This window comes from Oncorhynchus clarkii, chromosome 21 (genome assembly GCF_045791955.1).
Source record: "Oncorhynchus clarkii lewisi isolate Uvic-CL-2024 chromosome 21, UVic_Ocla_1.0, whole genome shotgun sequence".
In the NCBI taxonomy this organism is placed as follows: Eukaryota; Metazoa; Chordata; class Actinopteri; order Salmoniformes; family Salmonidae; genus Oncorhynchus; species Oncorhynchus clarkii.
Genome location: NC_092167.1, coordinates 38,315,672 through 38,334,278, shown reverse-complemented (window position 1 = coordinate 38,334,278; position 18,607 = coordinate 38,315,672). Strand labels below are relative to the sequence as shown.

General features: G+C 42.1%; 1 protein-coding gene and 1 pseudogene across 1 annotated transcript in view; one reads left to right on the top strand and one right to left on the bottom strand.

The window, feature by feature from the left end:
* Positions 1–550: 550 nt before the first annotated feature.
* LOC139379220 (cytosolic beta-glucosidase-like) lies at positions 551–3,189 on the bottom strand (annotated as a pseudogene).
* A 3,839-nt stretch (positions 3,190–7,028) lies between these two features.
* Positions 7,029–18,607, top strand: part of LOC139378988 (adhesion G protein-coupled receptor A3-like) — a 67,134-nt gene continuing 55,555 nt past the window's right edge. The window contains exon 1 of the mRNA XM_071121663.1: positions 7,029–8,197. Within this exon, the coding sequence (XP_070977764.1) occupies positions 7,974–8,197 (224 nt within the window). The 5' untranslated portion in view covers positions 7,029–7,973. The remainder of the gene's footprint in view (positions 8,198–18,607) is intronic.

Genomic DNA, 18,607 nt, shown 5'->3' with positions numbered 1-18,607 from the left:
CGAGCATGCGCACGCAGGCACACAGACACAGAAACACACACACACACTCCTCTGTAGACTTGTGCCCCCGACCAACCCTGCATTGGCAACAACAGCTAGGCCTGGATGGCTTATAGCTGGCTCCATACTCTGTGTAGGGAATTCTCCATCCTCCTCTACCCTCCAAAAACCATTTGTACAGATTGACTGGGAATTGGGCAGGATATAATACAAATTTGCATTCACTTGAATAAACGTAACACTCTTTGGCAGGGTCCTTGCAGTTCTTTGCCAAAGTCAGGGAAGAAATCAGACAAAATCACTTTCTTGCGAAGGGAGCCCAATGAGCTTAGCACTCCTTTACAAAACATTTTCAGGGTTGACAGAGAAAAGTGGTGAGAAGGAACGTCCTAAAGACTTCACAACTATAATGTGTTTCAGATGGGCTTCAAATCAAAATGGCAAATCAAAATGGGCCAAGCTTGGTTGTAGTTGATCAGAACAGAACATTGAGCAAAAAAATGGCTTTTATTGGCTGATTTGGATGATTTTCTCTGTGCCCATTGGCTGTTTAGTTATTTGTCCTGGTCTGAGAACTGTACTTGGAGATGATCCCGGAGTACCCTCTTCCAGAGTGGTACGCGGTCCACGGTCACTCTGGTCAAGAAAAGTCCATGTGGAACAGGCCAAAGCGAAACCGTCGGCCCATTCAAAGTTATCCAGGAAGGACCAGGTGAATTAAACTAGCACGTCAACACCATCCTCTCTGAGATCTAGAACAAAGGGACAAAAAGCAAGTTAATAACAGACGGCGCTATACTTATTAAATACGTGACAATGCACATTAAGGGCTAATCTGAAAATACTTTCTTTGCACGCTACAAAAGAACAAGATCCCGTTGTATTGTGATAGCCATAATCTCTCTCTCTCTCTCTCTCTCTCTCTCTCTCTCTCTCTCTCTCTCAACCTTTCTCTGTTGAAGTGAAATAGCCTACATACCTAAGACAACGGAACAGGATCATCAAATTGGAATCAGGTGACTCAGCCTCCATAGTTTCTGGATCTTGCATATATACTAGGATTTGATGTGCAAAGCAACCTTTCAGAGGTTAAAATAGTACAAGAAGCGACTGGTCAAATTGACTTTCAGAAGAAAGTAACATCCTAAAATGATAGATTCTCCATAATATGCAGTACCGCTATTGTGGCCTGTTGTGGTCATTACCTATGGCTACTAACCTGGATGATGTCCTGGTAAAACCCACAGTGCTGGATATCTTCCATGTCCACTGGCCCCACCTGGGAGAAGCCATTTTCTGTGATGTAGACCGCAGGGTTATTGAATGTGTCCTGTGAAAAGTGGTAGCTATCATTGTCCAACAACGCCTGAGTTCACAAATGACAGTCAAACAACACAGTGTGTGTGTGTGTGTGTGTGCGTGCGTGCGCGTGTGTGTCCGTTACACTGTTACAGGACTCCACTCATGCTAATGGAAAGTGACAACCAGCAACAAAAGGAAATTGCTCATTCTCAAATAGTGTTCACCTGAAGCAATCAATGTGACACAATTCGATGTGACAACTGTAATGGATGTTCAATCTGTTTACTGTGCAAAAAAAATAAACAATAGCAAGCAACTCTATTAATGTTAATTGCTTTCTCCTCACTCAAGGTTTGGCTCAATTTGATTGGCTCAAGGCAGGTGATTCAAGTCATGAATTTAATAACTCTCATGGAAAAACACAGGAAATGATCGATTCTCAAACTTCAATTTATTCTTTGAATTGACTGCTTTTAAATGGAGCTGAAGTGGATTTGTGGAAGCTGTGAAGTGGACATTTTGAAGTACTCGAACAGGGCCATTGTCCTCTTTACCCCTAATGTACTTCAGCAGTTTCTTAAGGTCGTCAGGAACCACAGCCAGCCATGACACCCCACAAATCAAATAAAATTTATTTATATAGCCCTTCGTACATCAGCTGATATTTCAAAGTACTGTACAGAAACCCAGTCTATAACCCCAAACAGCAAGCACTGCAGGTGTAGAAGCACGGTGGCTAGGAAAAACTCCCTAGAAAGGCCAAAACCTAGGAAGAAACTTAGAGAGGAACCAGGCTATGAGGCGTGGCCAGTCCTCTTCTCGTTGTGCCGGCTGGAGATTATAACAGAACATGGCCAAGATGTTCAAATGTTCATAAATGACCAACATGGTCAAATAATAATAATCACAGTAGTTGTCGGGGGTGCAGCAAGTCAGCACCTCAGGAGTAAATGTCAGTTGGCTTTTCATAGGCGATTATTAAGATTATCTCTACCACACCTACTGTCTCTAGAGAGTTGAAAACAGCAGGTCTGGGACAGGTAGCACGTCCGGTGAACAGGTCAGGATTCCATAGCCGCAGGCAGAACAGTTGAAACTGAAGCAGCAGCACGGCCAGGTGGACTGGGGACAGCAAGGAGTCATCATGCCAGGACGGGTCCAACACCCACTCTGCCTCTCACTCACTATTCAATCCCAAAACTTCATAGGCTCCACCCTCCAAGACGTCTAGTAGTTCAACGCAAAGATGTCAGCAATAACAAAAATAATAGGCTCGTCCTTGGAGAACCTGGACAGTCTGGATCCTTCGTAACCCAGTCCTTTGCATTTGACCTCAAAACTAGACCTTATCACTTCTTGGTAGTCCCCGGTCACAAACACGGGCCAGGCGAACCAGCCTAAGGAAAAGGCGTGGTAGCGTTCAGAAGCAGCTGTGTCATCAGTGCTGATGTCAGAGCTCTGGCTCTTGTTACGACTTCCGAAGTCGGTCCCTCTCCTTGTTCGGGCGGTGTTCGGCAGTCGACGTCACCGGCTTTCTAGCCACCACCGATCCACTTTTCATTTTCCATTTGTTCTGTTTTTGTCTTATCACACCTGGCTTCACTCAATCAATGACTTGTTTATTATTTAACCCTCTGTCCCCCATGTTGTATTTGTGAGTGATTGTTTATTGTATTTTCGGTCCGTCATTGTGTGCTCGTGATGTTACTTTGTACATTTGTCATTTTGAGTAAAAGTATGTTGATTACTTATAATTGCTGTCCTGCGCCTGACTCTCTACACCGGCTACACACAGGACCCTTGCAGCTCTGCGTTTTACATCGCTGTATGACTGACAGCGGTTCTGACCTTGAGCACAGTGCGTGACAAGAAGTTGCCCTCATCCATCCCGGTAATTGGGCAACTTTTGCATATGTTTTGTTGTCTGAGTTAGGGAAATGCTGTAAATGAAGATGACTCGTTGAGGATTGTAATAAATAGGTCTACAACGTCGATGTCATACAAGCAAGCCAAACACCTGTGAGTACAAATGTGCACTCCAAATCATAATTCATGTAATATACAGTGTCAACGTTTACAATCACTATGTTTGATGTACAGTTACAAGATGACATGTCCCGAGTGGCGCAGCGGTCTAAAGCACTGCATCTTAGTGCTAGAGACGTCACTACAGACCTGGTTCAAGTCCAAGCTGTATCTCAACTGGTTGTAATTGGGTGTCCCATAGTACGGCGCACAATTGTCCCGGTGTCGTCTGGGTTAGGGTTTGGCCGGGGTAGGCCGTCATTGTAAATAAGAATGTATTCTTAACTGACTTGCCTAGTTAAATAAATCAAATAAAAATATATAAAATACACTGGGATGTCCTGAACAGAATGAGCCTGTTTGTTTATTGTGGAGAAAATTAGCCGCGGCACACACACCTGATGACTCATGACTCCTTTCTATGCGCACCTAATGTGTTTGTTACTTGAACTCTGTGAATCATTTATTTGGGCTGCAATTTCTGAGGCTGGTAACTCTAATGAACTTATCCTCTGCAGCAGAGGAAACTCTGGGTCTTCCTTTCCTGTTGTGGTCCTCATGAGAGCCAGTTTAATCATAGCTGCACTTGAAGAAACTTTCAAAGTTCTTGAAATGTTCCAGATTGACTGACCTTCACATCTTAAAGTAATGATAGACTGTCGTTTCTCTTTGCATATTTGAGCTGTTGTTGGCCTTTTACCAAATGGGGCTATCTTCTGTTTACCACCTCTTCCTTGTCACAACACAACTGATTGGCTCAAACGCATTAAGAAAGAAATTCCACAAATGAACCTTTAACAAGGCACACCTGTTAGTTTAAATGCATTCCAGGTGACTACCTCATGAAGCTGGTTGAGAGAATGCCACAAGTGTGCAAATCTGCCATCAAGGCAAAGGGTTGCTACTTTGAAAAATCTAAAATCTAATCTATTTTGATTTGTTTAACACTTTTGTAGTTACTACATGATTCCATATGTGTTATTTCATAGTTTTGATGTCTTCACTATTATTCTACATGTATAAAATTGTAAAAATGAAGAAAAAGCCTTGAATGAGTAGGTGTGTCCAAACTTTTGACTGGTACACAAGGCGCACGTTTCTCTTGTTTTGTCAGTCACTGACAGTGTCAGCTAAAAAATGTACCGACTGGGCACGTGTCAAGGGGCCCTGACACCCCATTGATTTTGTTAGGCACTCTCACGCAGATATCATTAACATGGCATAAGTCATGGCAAAATGTGTAGAATTGCAGGAAATTAGCTTTAAACATGCAAAAATGTCTCTCCACCCCATGACTTAATCGGTAGAATTGCAGGAAATTAACTTTAACTAAAGAAAACTTTAGTTAAAATTGCAAAAATAATTATCTAGCCCATGGAAAAATGAGTAGAATTGTATGAAATGTGTTATGAAATTGCAAAATTCTCTCCGCCTCACGGCAAAATGTGTAGAACTGCAGAAAGCATGCTTAAAACGGCTCTATTTTCTCTAGTCCCAATGGTCAAATGTGTAGAATTGCAGTAAATTAACTTTAAAACATACATGTTCGCCTGCTTGGTGGGGAGGCTCCCCAAACAAATCTAGTTTAGGGCGCCCGAAAGCTAAAGCCGGCCCTGCTGTAGCCTATAGGCTGTCAGCAGTTGTGTAGGCTACTTCTTGCACTTGGCCAGAGAATCTCATCTCGGGGACGCGCATTAGTTTTCCTAAATCCAATTACTGAACCTAGCTATCTACAAACGCTTGAAGAAATTATCAAGTGGACTGTTTGACTACCGCCAGACAAACTATTGTTACATACCCTCGATTTGATAAGGGAATGTTGCCGCGCCCCATGCAAAGTTCGGGAACATGGTTTCAGCATCGTTCTATGCAAACAATTCCATTCAGGGCTGTTGGTTCTATTTGCCTACATGTAAAAAAAGTAAATTCTCTTGTCAAATATTGAATAGTCAAGCAAGTAAGAACGTAGACTCGGAGCTCTTCACTCGTGCTTGTTCACGATCGATGACGTGGGCTAGCGCTGGACAAATTATATTTGTAGGCTACAATAAAGATGTAGCCGAGTAAAAAAAGGATAGTGGTTAGATGAGGCTAATGTAGGCATGTGTATCTGTGAACCTGCACATTGCTCATTAATCACTTGTTACCTGTCCTGCACCCTGGCTGAATTCGATTTTTTAAATAATATTTTCATAAATGCATGAAGTTATATTTTACTTCACAAATGTGCTCATATGAGTTAATTGATACAAAAATAACCCAGAGAATGAAATGACATCTTGAATCTTTGGCATGTGACTAGTCCTGAGCGCTTTATTGGGAGATTACAATCTACTAATCAAATTACCAGTCAATACTAGCCATTACAGACATTCATTGGACTGTAGTGACAATTATCATAGTTTATGTGTAATATAATAGAGATCAATCCTGCATCTGGAGAAATATCTTCAATTTAGTCATTTTAAATTAGTCATATAACATTATTTCATGGATTTGGTGTATTATGTAACCTTATTTTGGTCTCTTTTCAGTCAATATTGAAGGCCACCCTCTAAATAACTTTCATTGTGTCATCCTAAAGTATTCCTTGTTATTCTCTCCATGAGGAAGGAAAACCTATTACTACAATGACTGTGGTCCGTATGTTTGGACACAGGCTTCTTTTAGTGGATGTCAAAGCCCTGTGCGATCCTGAAATGAAGACTAATTGAAGTTAAAGCTGTGCAGCCTCTGGGTATGACGTTTCCTGAGATGACTGAGAGGTTCCGCTGCTTGTCTGTCAGCCACTTTTCTAAAGCCAAACTGCTCAATTGACCTGAACATAGCAAATATGAGGAAAGACAGACGGACGGACGGACAGCGTCTGGCAACCCAACTCTACTAAAATGTATTTATCTAGTTTCTATGGGCCCTTACATGTCAATAGTGTTATACAAGGGTATTGTAGTACTGCATATTTGAATTATTGTATGGTCTCTTCCTGTCTGACTGACTCTGGCTTTTCATGGCGATTGCCCATTACAAAGCTAGCCTGAACTTGTTTGAGAAGTGAAAAGAGGGCTTTGTGTGAAGGCACCTAGAAAGAGAGGAGATACAATGCTGGGTGCAGTAAAAGAGAGAAGGGGTGCATTGCCAAGGGTTACTTGAATCACATTTTAAAATGAAATCATTGTTTAATTTTCTTGGCCACCTTGTTATCAAAGTAGACATGTGTAGCTAGGTAGATATGTGTGGTTATGCTATTATTGCACTAGTAACAACAATGTAGTACTGTTATATTGTTACATATCATTTCAAAAATGCTTTTACAATGTTGTTACTGTATGTATTGCAGTATTACTAGTACAGTATGTGTTACCAAATACATTTTATCCAAGTCATCGGCCAATAAATCGGGTTGACAACAGTATGTAAATACTAACTGGGCTACATTTCCAAATCAACAACTTTGCTCAGTCTCAGGAACGCTCAAAAGTTCATTGACCAATGTTGGACAATATTTTCCATGAAATGTAAGAACATTTCCGACCTATCAACTGCATCAAGAGAGGTTGTTTGCTGTATGACTGCTGATGTACGTGCATCAATATGCTTTTACTAGACAGTATCGTCTTATTCATTTTGTATTTAAAGGTAGATCCAACTGCTCAGAGAGAATCGGAGAAAGGGGCGGTCTATGTGGAGTGACGTCAGTGGGTGGAATTGCAACATGGAGCCAAGGGCAGGACTGTGAGAGAAGAGTTCTCAATGGAAAGAACGCCAATGAATACTTTCAGAGAGAGACGTGGACGCTCCAATTGAAAGTCAAGGACAGCAATTCTGGATATTTACTCAAACTTGGAAGGGACCCACTTTAACTCATATTTAAACACAAGACTACTGACTAACTCGGAGTGGGATTATGTTTCTTGCTTTCGTTTTTTTTAGGAGATGTCCCATGATTTCATTTTGCACCAACAACTGGAGTCGATGGGCGCCACTAAAGTGAAAAGTTGCTTACAGCTGTTTTAGTTAGTTGTACTGCTATTTAAGTGTTCCAGTCTACGGCTCTCGGGATGAGTTCTCTTAAGGAGAAAGTTTTTAAAGCTAAGGCGTGATCAAATTTCCTGAAATGAGAGTGTGTTATCTTGGGATGACTGCAGCTGTCTCTTGGTGGAGTAGGGAAATTCTCAATTAGATCCGCGCTATTGGCAACAAAGAACATATTTTCTCTATCGCGGAAGTTTCGTTGTGTAACCCTGAAAAATCGTTACAATTACAAGTGAACAGTTGTTTTTTTTTTCTTTTTTCGGGAAGGCTGCAAAGACCTTATGACGAAATGGAATTGTGAATCGTGCCGTTTGGCAAACAAAGGATGTACAGACCCTCTCTCGGATTGATTGACGCTGAACACATACATCGAAACCTTTGCAAGAAATGGAGGAGGGAATCCAAATCCACATTATAGTGGACAAGATGTTTGCAACATGACTAAAACTGTCCGGGTATTCTGAGGGACGTTTTGGCTCACCCTATTTCCAGAAAGAACCAGGCCATTTTATACTACACACACAATTCCCAGCCTCCTGCGCTACTTGATATTAATATATTATTTTATTTGCCAATGCTACAGTAGCCTAATTATCTTGGAATATATTTTGAAAATGAGGGTATGTGTGGTTGCTTTGTTGCAATTGTTATTTGTTTTGCTACTCGGAGGCGATGGCTCTGCGGTATCATCTGACTGTAAATCATATGATGAACGTTCAAAGAGCGCAGGGAAAAGCACACCATCAGTGACCACGGCGGATAGGAAAGTGGTCTGCAGCAATATGGAACTCCATCAGGTGTTACCCCCGGACTCCTTCCCCAACAGAACAGTCACGTTGTAAGTATAGATCAATAGGCCTGTCTGGCATCAACAAAATAATGACGATGCTGTCCCCTTGTTTGGAACAGCTTGGGGATACAGAAAGAACCATGCGGCCAAATATTTGCCTTGTTTATTACCTGCAATTTATCCTGTCTGTCGGCCTGTGGTTTGAGAAACTTATTCAACTTTCAGCCTAACACAATATTTATTTGTATTTTGACATGCCTATTGATAAGTGATGGTCTGACTGAGGTCATGCATAATTCTTCCAAAAGGCTATAGCCAACTAATATATTTTTTTGGTTCTAGTCTGATCTTGTTGGGGTTAATCACTCAAATCTGCTGATGATTTCAACTGCTGACATACAAATACTGTCCATTACAGCTCAAATATAGTTACCATGTCCATAACAAAGGACTTGTGTCAAAGATGCTGAGGTCACTATTTGTAGCTGTATTGCCTCCTCCACATCCGTCCCTTGTCAGCTGCATACAATAATATTATCCTTTACTTATAAATCGTATGTAACATGTCATTGGCATGTCACACTATAATCTAGTCCCGTATGATGGAAATGTCTTATACCAAAATACCTTTTCATAATTGTTTATTCTTGCAGTATATAATTGTACGGCATCCACAGTTAAGTCGTCTGCATGCTTCCCAGCCGAAAGAGTTCGGAACAGTTCCTGCATGTATTATGATGCCATTTTTGACGTTTTTGTTCCTTTTTGGACAAAGGCACAGTTTTTTGGGGGGGCTGTCCGGTCACACACAATTTCTTCTCTCTCTCTCGAGGCAAGCCAACGTCGGCAGCCAGAGTCTACACCCTCTTATTGGCGATTGGTCAACGGTAGGTCTTCTTCAATGAAGTGCCTGTGGTCATTCATTGAGAGACAACGCGTCCTCATGCAAATACTTTCACTTGAGAAACACCACCAAACATCACAGTCAGATGCAAAATTGCGCAACTAATATCTCCTCTGCAAAAGCGTCAACATTAATGACAGATTTCTTAAGTTATCTTAGAGTAATTCTGACTATTTTGAGGAAATTAAAAAATGGCTATGCTGTCTTAAAATGGACAAACAGCACCATTGAAGCTTTTTTTCTCATTTTTCAAGCGAAGGTCATTTACGGAAGTATGCTAGCACTTCAGCCAAACTTTATCATGCAGACACCTTAAGCCAATGGCAGACTGGGACAATTAGTTTTCCTCGAGGCCCCATTAGCTAGATAATAATAATTTTGTGCCCCCCCAAAAAAGTGTTAGACAGACCCACTAGGATGAAATTGGACCAGTCCATCTGGCATTTGCCTGTAATGCCAGATGCCCAGTTCGCCCCTGGGCCAAGCAAAAACATGCAGTGAGAGTTATTGGTGAACACATCTAGTGTGTGGTTGGCAACAGTTTTGTATCTCATTTCATTGCCACAACATATGGGATACATGCAGTTGTTTGTGCAATGCAACCACACGGTGCATACCATTAAACCACCGCAACCTATTTCACATGTTGTCGCCCCGATGGAGACAAGACTGAAGCAGTGTTTTTGAGTGTACACAAGCCAAGAACATCAGTTCCTTACACCAGTACTCTACCATTGCCTTGGAATGGCCTATAAGATGGAAACAGCACAAACGTTGCATCTGCACTGTTCTTCATTCTTCAAGTAAATGTGTTTTTGTTATATTTTTGAGATTGAGATATTATTACCTCTGTCATGGTATGTGATATTTCTGTATGCGCTAAAATAGGCTGAACTGCTTGGAGGGCCATCATTTTGTTCGGCCCGACAGTGATTGATTGGGAAGGGAAACATATTGCTCATGTCTTGAGCGTTGAACCAAGCTCCATGATTCAAGGTATGAAAGATGGCCACCACAGAACAAGAGGGATAATGAAGTTCTCAGGCATTCCTATGGGTTTCCCACTAAACTTCCCATGGGTCTCTCAATGTTTTTGTCAACAGATTTCAAATATTGAACCAAATATACATAAAAATCCTCAGCAATCTACACACAATACCCCATAAGGACAAAGCGAAAACAGGTTGATTGAAATGTTTGTCAAATTTAACAGATACCTTATTTACATAAGTATTCAGACCCTTTGCTATGAGACTTGAAATTAATCTCAGGTGAATCCTGTTTCTATTGATCATCCTTGAGATGTTTCTACAACTTGATTGGAGTCCACCTGTGGTAAATTCAATTGATTAGACATGATTGGAAAGGCACACACCTGTCTATATAAGGTCCCACAGATGACAGTGGAATTATCTGTAGAGCTCCAAAACAGGATTGTGTCGAGGCACAGAAAAATGTTTGCAGCATTGAAGGTCCCCAAGAACACCATGGCCTCCGTCATTCTTAAATGGAAGAAGTTTGGAACCAGCAACACTCTTCCTAGAGCTGGCCACCCGGCAAAACTGAGCAATCTGGGAAGAAGGGCCGTGGTCAGGGAGGTGACCAAGAATCCAGTGGTCACTCTGACAGAGCTCTAGAATTCCTTTGTGGAGATGGGAGAATCTTCCAGAAGGACAACCATCTCTGCAGCACTCCATCAATCAGGCCTTTATGGTAGAGTGGCCAGACGGAAGCCACTCCTCAGTAAAAGGCACATGACAGCTCGCCTGAAGTTTGCCAAAAGGCACCTAAAGACTCTCAGACCATGAGAAACATGATTCTCTGGTCTGGTGAAACCAAGCTGTGCAGCAACGCTCCTCATCCAACCTGACAGAACTTGAGAGGATCTGCAGAGAAGGATGGGAGAAACTACCCAAATACAGGTGTGCCAAACTTTTAGCATTATACCGAAGAAGACTTGAGGTTGTGATCACTGTCAAAGGTGCTTCAACAAAGTCCTGAGTAAAGGGTCTGAATAATTATGTAAATGTGATATTTTCGTTTCTATTTTTAATACATTTGCAAAAAATGTCTAAACTGTTTTTTCTTTGTCATTATGGGGTATTGTGTGTAGATTGAGTAAAGAAAACAATTGAATCAATTTTAAATGTGTAAAAAGTCAAGGGGTCTGAATACTTTCTGAATGCACTGTAGACTCGTGAGAATCACAATATATATTGTATCAGCACTTGAGTGTCTTGATAATATTGTATCATGAGGTTCCTGGCAATTCCTAGCCCTAGTCTGTACACAGTGGGACTGGACTGGCCCGATCACAGTCAGGGTCCCTGCTGCTCTGCCCGACCTTCCCTGACCCTGAAAATCAATCACTTCCCCCTACCTGGACACTGTAGGTCCCAGACCTTTTTGCTCTGTGAGAGCAACAAATTCACTCTGCCCTCCTGGCCCTAAAAGCTAAAGTTGGGAGGAGAGAAAGTGCCACAAGCAAAGTTGATATTGTAGGAAATCCAACCTCAATCTAAAACATTTGGATAGTATTCTGTTTACTGATCAATTGACTGCCAATAAGAGAGTTCTTTAACTTCTCGTTGAGCACACCCCAGAAAATGATTGTTTTTTGTGGCCTTTTCAACTTTTCCCCAGTGAATTTACTATGTCAAGATGTCCTATGACAGACAAACCATTGTGGGTAAGTACATTTTTCTGTCAGTTTTAGTGTTAGATCACCACCATTATCTCGGCAATCTTTTTTAAAAATCTAGAGTTACCTCTAACTTGTGAAGATAATGGATGTTTTTGGACAGAGTTCACACAATCTTATCTAGCCTTAACTCCTAAACCACAGGTCTGGGGTCTGACAAACCAGCATAGCATGTTCTAAATGTGTTAATTTGGGGCATCGTTTCCATGGGGTCCCTTTCCAGACTTGTTATTTGGGACATTTTAAATAGTCTATTGACACGCCTGCTTCTCTGCAAATTAAAGACCTGGTCCGATGCAGTAATTCAACTTGTGTAATTAGAGCCCATTAAATCATAATCGACCTTCCCTCTCTTTGACCCACACACTTCCCGTTTCCTGTCTGGAGTGAAACTGAGCACTTCTCTGAAACAAAGTAACAAGTTGGACATTTTTCTGGAATCATCAACAAAAATCTTCTAGACATTTTGGTCGGTGTAACTAATCCCTCCAGTTTTAGAACAATGTTAGTTGGCCATCGTTTGAAATTCAAAGCGTTGGAAGACTTTGATTGGCTTAAGTCAAGCTCCTTTGTGCTTCTAGGGGAAGTATTTGGCGACCCTGTTGTGGAATGCATCCAGTTCCCCAGCGTGGTTCTCTCTGGGTTCAGGCTGCTGAATGCATGTCTGTGAAGAAAGGATGAGTGCAGCATTCCCAGCATTGGCACTCCCAACTGATACTGCATGCCAAAGTAATCCAAGAGGAAATGACAAATGCGTTGACACAACCAGCTCTTGTCAGAAAAGACTTGTGCAACATCAACCCTGGTGCGTTGATAACCTTTGCACCCTTTCATCCGCATAGTGGGCTAATTTCAGGTGTGTCGTGTGAAGAAGTATATATGTGCAACTGCATGTGTGTGAGGCTCAACCTGTTCATGTTTCACCCTATATTAGCAAGGCCTCTGTTGAACCATATTCTTGGTGTACAGCAACAGTTGAGCTCATATTTCTTCGAGAGACTTGTTGAGTGTCATTTGGATCCTTCCCAGCAGGCACCTGGGCTTGACTATGTGGCCTAGCACACACCCTAGAGTCCACCTCCACCAAGAAGTGTGGGATTGATGTCAGGAAGAGACAGGGATTTCCTCGTACTGCATGTATGGCAGTGTAATTTGACGACACAGTCAAGAGCACTAATTGCACGGTTCGTGGCCGGGAATCATGGGGGACGGCCTGGTATGCATCCGGTTTCCTGAAGACTTAACCTGCAGTATATGCCATTGGACCATGTTTTTAGAACAGAGTAGCTTACTCAGAACAGTTAGACTTGATGTAAAATACATTTATAGTAGAATGTAAAACATATGACAAAGACAAGTGCTGTGACAATACCAGTATCGCATTTTTTTTTTTCATGTCAGAAATGAAAACATGAATGAGACCCAACACTTTGGTCCTTTAAATACCTGCCGTATGTAAATATTGTGCTATATCATGGGAAATAAATAAATGTGACTCTGGATGACAACATGTTTGTTTCCCACATTAGGGCTGTTTTCCTAAAGAAGTTAAATCCACTTTATTTTCCTTGTCACGATACCAATGAGTATCACGATGCTGGTATCGTCCCAGCCCTAGCAAAGACAAGAACTTTATAGGCCTACAGATGCACACAACGCATTCTCTTACCTCCTATATTTGATATTGTCTTTTCAATTTGAGTGAGCTGAATTTAAATTTGCTGTGGAATCTGAAGGTAGAATCCTTTCTGTTGTTCGTTTGATTTGTTTAGCTGCCCCTACATGAAAAGGGGAAGTTGGCAGGCCGGCAGCCTTTTGAAGTGCTCGTGGAACTAGTACCCGGGAGTACACTGTCATGCATGTCCGGTGGCTAGAATGGTTTGTTTTGCTTTTCAGGCAAGCATTTGGGTTAAAGCAACGCTCCCCGTGTTTTTCTTTGTCGTGTGATGTTTGGAGAAGATAACGAAATCCCAAAGGCCATTCACTGACTGGCGATTGAGTGTTCACAGCCAGGCAGCTCACGGTCTCTCATTACACACTCAGACCTGTTGAGCATTTGGTTTGCCAGACCATACTTGGGTCTCAAGTTGATTTTCAAGGCTAGGCTATACATTTTGTCTTATGTATGTGCATCTGAATTTCCGTATAAGGACATGGGCCTTCCTGTTTGTCTATCTGGAAGGCCCCAGTTCTTGGTTTCTATTCATTTGGCTGTCAGCCCAGTATTTGGATGTTGGCACCGTGTATACCATGCACCTGAAGGAGTTGTAAGATGACCGTTTTCTATACGTTCTTATACCGTGGCTTACTGGAATTGAAAGGGGATATTTTCAGGCTTATAACTATGGGAGAGTGACAGCATAGTCGGTGCTTGAATGACAAGTGTCCTTTTCAGCTCTGCCCTAACAAAAGTTCATTCTTTCAAAGACGAGGCCTTTGTCTTCCAAATGGGAGACAGTATTCAGGCCTTCATTTTGCTGAAGACGCTTCCAGGTCATAACTTAATTGAGCAATAATCAATCGCAAATTTCAAATAGTATCCTTATGGTCTCCAACGCTACATTTGACCCTTATGTCTGTATCAGTTACTTTTGATGAATGTTCATAGTTTTCCCGTTCACTAAGCTCACATTGATATCCCTTTCAGAAAGACGTTTTTTCCTCCAACTTTATCCTACCGCCAACTTTACCATACCGCCAACTTTTTTTCAGCTTTTTCCTTATATCTGAAAGGTATTGCCAGTATCAAAGCCAAAAACGATAATTGGGTAAACTTCTGCTTACGGCTTCTGCTTATGATACGTAGCCGTAATGCTGAGGCGGCAGTGGCACGCACTACTCTTTTAAACTCTTAATGGTTGCTAAGCAGCTCCAGTTAACCATCCTCCTGCCATTTTCTAAACTTTGCGAGGCATGTTGTTTCCTTAACCACAACTGGTTGGATCCATATCACTGAATGGTGGAAATATTGGAATAAAGTAGACTAATGCAATTGAAGGCATGCATCAAATGGTTGCTTACTGAAACTCCCAGAGTCATCCAATCGTTGTCATTAATTCTAAGCAATAGCCTACCCGTGTGTGGCCAATGCCACCGCGCTACGTTGAGACAAGCAGGTACATGTCTTGATAAATCAATCAATGTCAGCTTTTTGTTTTCACTGAATGTTAGCTTAGTTGAGGCGAGTGCTACTCATGATCACCTTGTCTAGTTGACTCATTTATTAGAACCTTTTGCCAGCATGTTATGTAGTTTAACAAGTAGATTATGATTTAACATTTTCTGCTCTTCACTCGCAGTGGCTTAGTAACGTAGGCCTACTGTCCTACAGTGACTTAGTAGCGTAGGCCTACAGTGACTTAGTAGCGTAGGCCTACAGTGACTTAGTAGCGTAGGCCTACTGTCCTACAGTGGCTTAGTAGCGTAGGCCTACTGTCCTACAGTGGCTTAGTAGCGTAGGCCTACAGTGACTTAGTAGCGTAGGCCTACTGTCCTACAGTGGCTTAGTAGCGTAGGCCTACTGTCCTACAGTGGCTTAGTAGCGTAGGCCTACTGTCCTACAGTGGCTTAGTAGCGTAGGCCTACTGTCCTACAGTGGCTTAGTAGCGTAGGCCTACTGTCCTACAGTGGCTTAGTAGCGTAGGCCTACTGTCCTACAGTGGCTTAGTAGCGTAGGCCTACTGTCCTACAGTGGCTTAGTAGCGTAGGCCTACTGTCCTACAGTGGCTTAGTAGCGTAGGCCTACTCCCAACCAAAAGCCTGTGACTTCACTGACTTGTCTCAGTCAATGTGACTGTTTTCACTGAATCCCCATCTGTATAGGCTATTTAGTTAATTGGTTTCTGTCTGGGCAAATAAGTGGAGGTGGTATAGCTCATCTATCACTGATCAGAAACATTTACCATGCAATAATGTAGCCCGAATCAAGTGTGGGCCTCTTATTTCCCTCGATTGCCTCTAGGCACCTCCAAAAGCCAGCGGAGGTTGTGATATATGAACACGAGACTTCAATGTTTTTGAAAATAGGATTGCTATTATTTTCTATCGATATCATGATGAAGATGCTCTCAATGTAAGACCCTATGCCTGCTCACTCACAAAGTGGAGTCAGGGTAGGAAAGAGATGACATGTGGGCTCTGCTTGGGCTCTGTTTCTAAATATATTTCAACACTTTAACTTATATGACAGCGGTTCCACACGTTCCCGTGACACAAGTTACATTTTTTTATTTGGTTATATTCTTACTACAAAAGATGTGTGTTGGCTGTGTTCAGGGAAGGTGTGTCTTGTCTGTTTTAATGAACAAAATAATGAACTATTGATTTCATTCAGTTGGACGTAACAAACTCAATATGCCATTCTATTGTTTTGTAAATACATTTTTATTAGTCTTATGTTTCTTAGGACCTGCCTAGACGAAGTAATAATGGATTTGTTTTTGACAGTGTATATTCAATGGATTTATTAAAATGGACGCCCACCCACATCTGCTCACTACTACTACCACTCAATGCCGGCATGTACACTGGAGGTGTAACAAGGCACATGCAGGTAAGAATGTGGTAAAAATGTGCCTGTTTGTAAGGGGGTCATTGCCTGAAAATATATCTATCTATTTTTTTATGCAGTCAAACTTCTTACCCCTGTGTTTCTAAAGGGTTATGTCTCAAGTGTTGAGAGAGCACCAGTCGACTTTGATTGCCTACTGCCTTTGAGGGGGTCGTATAGTGGTTGGCTTTTTTTCCTCAATCCCTGGTTAACTTTGTGCTAATAACCTGAGGCTGGTGCAATTCAAAGGCTGGATTTTCTCATGCAAAATGAGTGCAAACTTAGCCTCAAGACTGTGAGGCTCCTTCTGGGAAAGAATAACTGTAATATAGATTGTGTTTTTGTCTTTGAATTATTTGCTTCACTCCAAGAGCGTGCAAAGAACAGAATTATCACAATGGATTTGGTGAAATGTTAGTTAACAATGGAGATGGTTGGGTTTGACGGCAAAGTTTGTGTGATTATAGGCTACAATTCATGTGATTTTTCAGTCCCTAGTACATTAGTGCATATTACATGAGATTTGTCTGGATCCCACTGCTCTTTTGTTCCTGGCTCATGCTCAAGGCGGCTTTATCTTTGCGTCAAGATAAGGGTGGTTCCCCTCCTCTGCCCCTGAGCCCTGAGGAATTTACCAGTGCAGACGCTCAGGAAGCTAGTAGTCAAATGTGAGATGGAGACAACCTACAGGTGGTGCTGATTTCAGATGCTAAGTACCTTCTAGTGTGACGCTCCGAATGCAGACGCTCCGAATGCAGACGTGTAGACGCTCCGAATGCAGACGTGTAGACGCTCCGAGTGTAGACGTGTAGACGCTCCGAATGCAGACGCTCCGAGTGCAGACGCTCCGAGTGCAGACGCTCCGAGTGCAGACGCTCCGAGTGCAGACGCTCCGAGTGCAGACGCTCCGAGTGCAGACGTGCAGACGCTCCGAATGCAGACGCTCCGAATGCAGACGATCCGAATGCAGACGTGTAGACGCTCCCAGATGTGTAGACGCTCCCAGAGGCAAACGTAAACTGAGAAGCAGACACTTGCCTCTAGGCACTTGCCCTCTGCAGATCGAACACATTGAATTGGTCAAAGGTGTCTAGACTGCCAAAAGATTGTCCACCTTTTCTGGATATGGTTCTTCAGTGCTTGATTTATCTACCTATTGAGAATCAATACATGGTGTTGTAGCTGGCTACATTCACTTTTGAAATTTGTATTTTTATTTCTTTATTTAACCTCTATTTAACTAGGCATGTCCGGCTCAGTCAGGCTGAAGTGGCTCAGTCTATAGGCCTACTTCTTTGCTGTGCTTCACATCTATTCTACTGCTTTACATCTATTCTTTACAACATATATTTTACAGCTTTTACAACATCTATTCTTTACAACATATATTCTACAGCTTTTAGAACATCTATTCTTTACAACATCTATTCTTTACAACAAATATTCTACAGCTTTACAACATCTATTCTTTACAACAAATATTATTTGTTGTAGGCTCCTAATATCTATCTACAATGCAGAACCCTTATCCCAATGAATATGTGAATGGTATGAGTGCTCAGACGGCAGAACTATAAACACGCATTGTTCAGAGGTCGTAGTTTATGGTAAACTATATATACAGGTTTCTTTGCAGTCGTGCAAAGCTAAGCAGTTCCCCTCGCACTGAGGTCACACACCAGTCAGGATGAGGAGGGAGGGAGGGAGGGTGGAATGGAGGAAGGAGGGACACAAGGAGGGAGAGGAGGAGAGAGAGAGAGAGGGAGGGAGGAAGAGAGAGGGGGAAGGGAGAACAGAGCTCATGACTCTCAGGAGAAGCCTCTTACACAGATTTATTTTGACAGTTGGAGAGTCACAAGGTTGGAAGTGCATATTTATCCAGCCGGACTTGAATAATTCCTAAGAGTGTGTGTGTTTTGTAATATAGCTGTTATGTCTTTTGATTCTGAATACAATTATGTGGTTTTCTACGGAAGTAGCAGGGATATTTGTGGATAAACAAATCTGCAATTGGAGCTGCATGTGTCTACACGTCACTCAGGTCATGAGAGAGAAAATATATTGAACTTGTTATGAACGTATCAAATCCAATTTTATTGGTCACGTACACATTTAGCAGATGTTATTGCGGGTGAAGCGAAATGCTTGTGGCTGTATGTAATAACACAAACGTTCTGGGATAATAATGTAAGAAACAACACACAAAAAAACATACTGCAGAGTTGCTGAGGAGCTAGAAGCAGTGCCATGTCTGTTGGTGCCATCTTCCTGGCAGCAGAGCCCCTCCCCCCCCCAAAAAGAAAA